Source organism: Rhinopithecus bieti, unplaced genomic scaffold (genome assembly GCF_001698545.2).
Source record: "Rhinopithecus bieti isolate Rb0 unplaced genomic scaffold, ASM169854v2 scaffold_19610, whole genome shotgun sequence".
Taxonomy (NCBI): Eukaryota; Metazoa; Chordata; class Mammalia; order Primates; family Cercopithecidae; genus Rhinopithecus; species Rhinopithecus bieti.
The window spans coordinates 5,735-9,819 of record NW_016809486.1 but is presented as its reverse complement, the minus strand read 5'-3'; the positions used below and the strand labels follow the sequence as shown (position 1 = coordinate 9,819).

The 4,085-nt window shown below is 50.3% G+C and overlaps 1 protein-coding gene across 1 annotated transcript in view; it reads right to left on the bottom strand.

The window, feature by feature from the left end:
* The window catches only part of LOC108540453 (rasGAP-activating-like protein 1), a gene marked incomplete at its 5' end in the record, with an annotated part of 22,908 nt that extends 19,387 nt beyond the window's left edge, over positions 1–3,521 (bottom strand). The window contains 3 exons of the mRNA XM_017889529.1: positions 915–1,174; positions 1,277–1,358; positions 3,392–3,521. Coding sequence (XP_017745018.1) covers positions 915–1,174; positions 1,277–1,358; positions 3,392–3,521 — 472 coding nt within the window. The remainder of the gene's footprint in view (positions 1–914; positions 1,175–1,276; positions 1,359–3,391) is intronic.
* Positions 3,522–4,085: the final 564 nt, after the last annotated feature.

The window sequence follows — 4,085 nt, the reverse complement described above, 5'->3', positions numbered from 1 at the left end:
GGATCACGAGGTCAGGAGATCGAGACCATCCTGGCTAATATGGTGAAACCCCGTCTCTACTAAAAATACAAAAAATTAGCCAGGCATGGTGGCGGGCACCTATAGTCCCAGCTATTTGGGAGGCTGAGGCAGGAGAATGGCGTGAACCCGGGAGGCGGAGGTTGCAGTGAGCTGAGACCACGACACTGCACTCCAGCCTGGGCAATAGAGCAAGACTCCGTCTCAAAAAAAAAAAAAAAAACCTATGGATGACATTAAATGAGGACTTACTGTACTTCATTCCTTTTTATGACTGAATAATATTCCATTGTATCGATAGACCACATTTTGTTCATCTATAATGGACACTTGAGTTTTTTCCATTTTGGGCTGTTATGACTAATGCTGCTATGAACAGTAATGTTAGTGAACATAAGTTTTCATTTCTTTGGGGTACGTACCTAAGATTGGAATTGCTAGGTCATAGAGTAACTCTATCTTTAACTATTTGAGGAGCTGCCAGGCTCTTTCCAAAGACAGGGAAACCAAGAGAAAGAACCTGAGCCCAGGACTTCTAGGAGTAGGAGTTAAGGGCGTAGGTCTGGAGTCAAAAAGATCTGAACTCAAATCCTTGCTCTGCCCTTTCTTAGCCATATGACCTTGAAAAGGCCACTTAGCCTCTCTGAGCCTCAATGTCCCCATCTGTAAAATGGGGATAGCAACAGTCCCAGCCTCATAGGGTGGCCATGAAGGTTAAGTAATGAGGCTCTGTGGGAGGGACACTCCGCACAGGGCCAGCACACAGTCATCTGTCATGCTCTCATCCCAGAATGAGAATTTGGTCCCACCCTGTGATCTTGGGTAGGTTCCTATACCTTTGACAGCCTTGGTTTCCTCACCTGTAAAACAGAGCAATGTAACTGCATCACTCCTGCCTAACCAGGAGAACCTGATGAGGCAGCTGCACATCCACCCTTCTGAGAGCCAGGAGGCTCAGCCCATCTCCCTTCCCCCTTGGAGGCACTGGGGAGCCATGAAGGGTGTTGCAGGGAGTAAGGCTCACCATGCCCAAGAAGTCATTCTTGCCCACCATGTCCCAGTCCCAGAGCTCCACTCGCAGTGGGGACGGGGCACCTGGCATCTCCCGCAGCTCCAGCACTTCATCCCAGTGTGGGAAGCGAGTCTTCTTGATGGTCTGTGGGCGAGGGAAGTGGTCTGTGAGTGGGGGAGCTGATGGGGACCCCTGCCCCACCACCAAATGCCCCACTCCTTCCTGGTTTCATTCCCCATCACTCACTGAGGTCTCCAAGCTCTGGCTGCCCCAAAACACACGTGCAAATGGGTCAGATGTGCCAGAGATGTCTCTGGGAGCCAGGTCCCTGGGAACAGATGGGGAAAGGAGTGAGGGAACACGGCACCCGAGTTGGGCCTTGGAAAGGCTGTTAAGAGTATATCATTCCAATGTTGCTGGTTTCCAAGGCAATTAACTGTTCCATTGTAGGGGTTGGTCCAGCTGGGGACACCCCTAACCATGCCCGTCCAGACCCAGTATCTTCCTGTCACCACCCTATGAGGAGGCACTTGTATATCCCTATTTTTCAGATGAGGAAACTGAGGCACCAAAAGGTCATATCCTACATCACAAAGCCCAGCAAGTAGAAGTGCAGCGGGAAAGGTGAAGAGAGCCTCAGATTCTCTGGAGGCCCCAGATGGGAAAGTTGATGCAAAGGTTCAAAGCCTTGCTCTGTGCTCATTGGCTAGGAGACACTAGGGAAAGTCACTTCCCCTCTCTAAGTCTTCATTTCCTCACCTGGAAAATGGGAGTAATAACAGAGCAACCTCATAGAGTCAAGAGTTAGATGGGATGATGTGTGTAAAGGGCCTAGCATAGCACCTGGCAGGTGGTAGATGATCGGTTCATTTATTCATTCAACAAACACCCATGCCCACACCTTGTCTAGGACCTCCTTGCCGTTGGTTGCCATGACAACCCAAAAGTCTTACTCCAGGCAGCTTCTCCATCCCTCCTTCTTGACGTTCCCCAAACCCAGGAACACACCACCACCCCACCCCCACACCAGGGGCTGCTTCCTTCTTCCTCCTGATCCCTTCCCACCCCTGCTCAGCATCCAAAGCCTTCTTTGGTTTCCTAGGAGCTGGCCCGGTTGCTAAGCGACAGCAATCAGTCCCTTTCATGCCTGCAAGGATCCTGCACAGCCTTGTGGCTGGGGAAGGGGCCATGGGCACAAGTGAGCCTCTGCCCACTGCTGAGTCCCTCAGCCTGTCACCTGCCTCCCTGGTTCTCCCTCAAAGAGACTCTAGGGAGCCCCAGCTGGGGCCAAAGCTGGAAGCAAAAATCTGGAGGTGGTGGAAGAGGCTCAGAGAGGGCAAGGAACGGCTTTATGGTCACACAGCAAGCTAGAAATTGGAGGTCCTCTCCGATCTGGGCAGGGATTTGCCTAAAAGTGAGAGCTGGGAAGGTGAAAAAAAAAAAAAGGCAGAAAAACAGGATGAGAGAGGAGTGGGGGAAGGGTGGAGATATTTGAGGGAGCAAAATGACAGAGAGCTGAGGAAGGGAGAAGGAGATGGCCATGACAAGTAGGCAAGAGGGAAAATGGGTGTCCCATGAGCTGGTGCACCTAGAGGGCCACCTGTGGGTTTTCCTGGTCTTGCGTCCATCTTGCGTCTGACTTTTCTTTGGGACAGGACCTATCTCCTTCTTACTACTCCCTCTCACATGACTTAGTGGGGGCCAATTCCTCCCTCCGCTCCAGTAATGGGCTTGTCAGTCAGGCCTGACCCGTTATTCAATGTAATTGGTTCAGAGACAGGCATGCGCCCCAGCCTGAGCCAGTAAAAATTCATCCCAGGACACTGGTTGGAAATGGTAGGAAATAGAAGTTTTTTTTCTGTTAGAGTGGCTAAGCTGGCAGGGCGCCAGACTGGAGCTGCTAGGGCCACCTCTCACCTGGGGAGAGGTTGCCTAAGAATGAAGCTAACTCAGAGACCAGCAGAGCTAAAAGACAGATTCCTAATGGCATCGTTTGAACACCTGGACCCAGCCATGCTTGAAGCTACATGTCAGTCATATAAGCCAATAATGTAGCTCTTTTGCTTAAGCCAGTATGAATTGGGTATTTGTCAGTTACAATTTAATGACTACACCTCCACACTCACCTGTCACCTGTCATCCTGAGTGTCTGGTCTGTTGCTGCACATTTTTTTTTTTTTTTTGCCCCCAGGAACTTACAACCCAGTGAGCTTGGACTGTTTGTCCACACAGGGAACCTGACTGTCAGCCCAGAAGTGTGCCAGGAGTGAGGAGGCCCCAAACGCCAGGCAGCAGGGGAGACCCAAGGGACTCCTGCTCATTCTCAGACCACCCTCCATACCACCTCCACCTTGAGCATACCTGGCCTGAAGCACATGGCAGCGAAGGCAGCGGCCCCGCCCATCCTCCAGCATCTGCACTGACAGGCGGATCTCACCCTGCACTTCTGCATCTGGGTCCACTCGGCTCAAGTTAATCCAGCTGTCAATCCCTGGAAGGCACAGGCACTAACTAACGTTTATGAAGCGCCTACCATGTACTGGGCATTGTGTTAACTTAAAAATTCAATTAACGTTATTTTTATTATTATTATTATCATTATCATTAGAGACAGAGTCTGGTTCTGTTGCCCAGGCTGGAGTGCAGTGGCACAATCTTGGCTCACTGCAACCTCTGCCTCCTGGGCTGAAGCGATTTTCCTGCCTCACCCTCCCGACCAACTGGGACTTCAGGCATGCACCACCATGCCTGGATAATTTTTGTGTTGTTTTTTAAAGATGGGTTTCACTATATTGCCCAGGCTGGTCTCGAACTCCTGAGATCAAGCGATCCACCCACCTTGGCCTTCCAAAGTGCTGGAATTACAGGCATGAGCCACTATGCCCTGCCTCAATTAAAATTAAAAAATGTGTTAAGACCCTGGCTTCTGATAGAGGTGCTGTAATTATCCCCATTTTCAGATGAGGAAAATGAGGCACAGGGAGGAAGAGTTTTGTCCATGGTCTCACAGCTAGTAAATGGCAGAGCTAGAATTTTTTTTTTTTTTTTTTTTTTT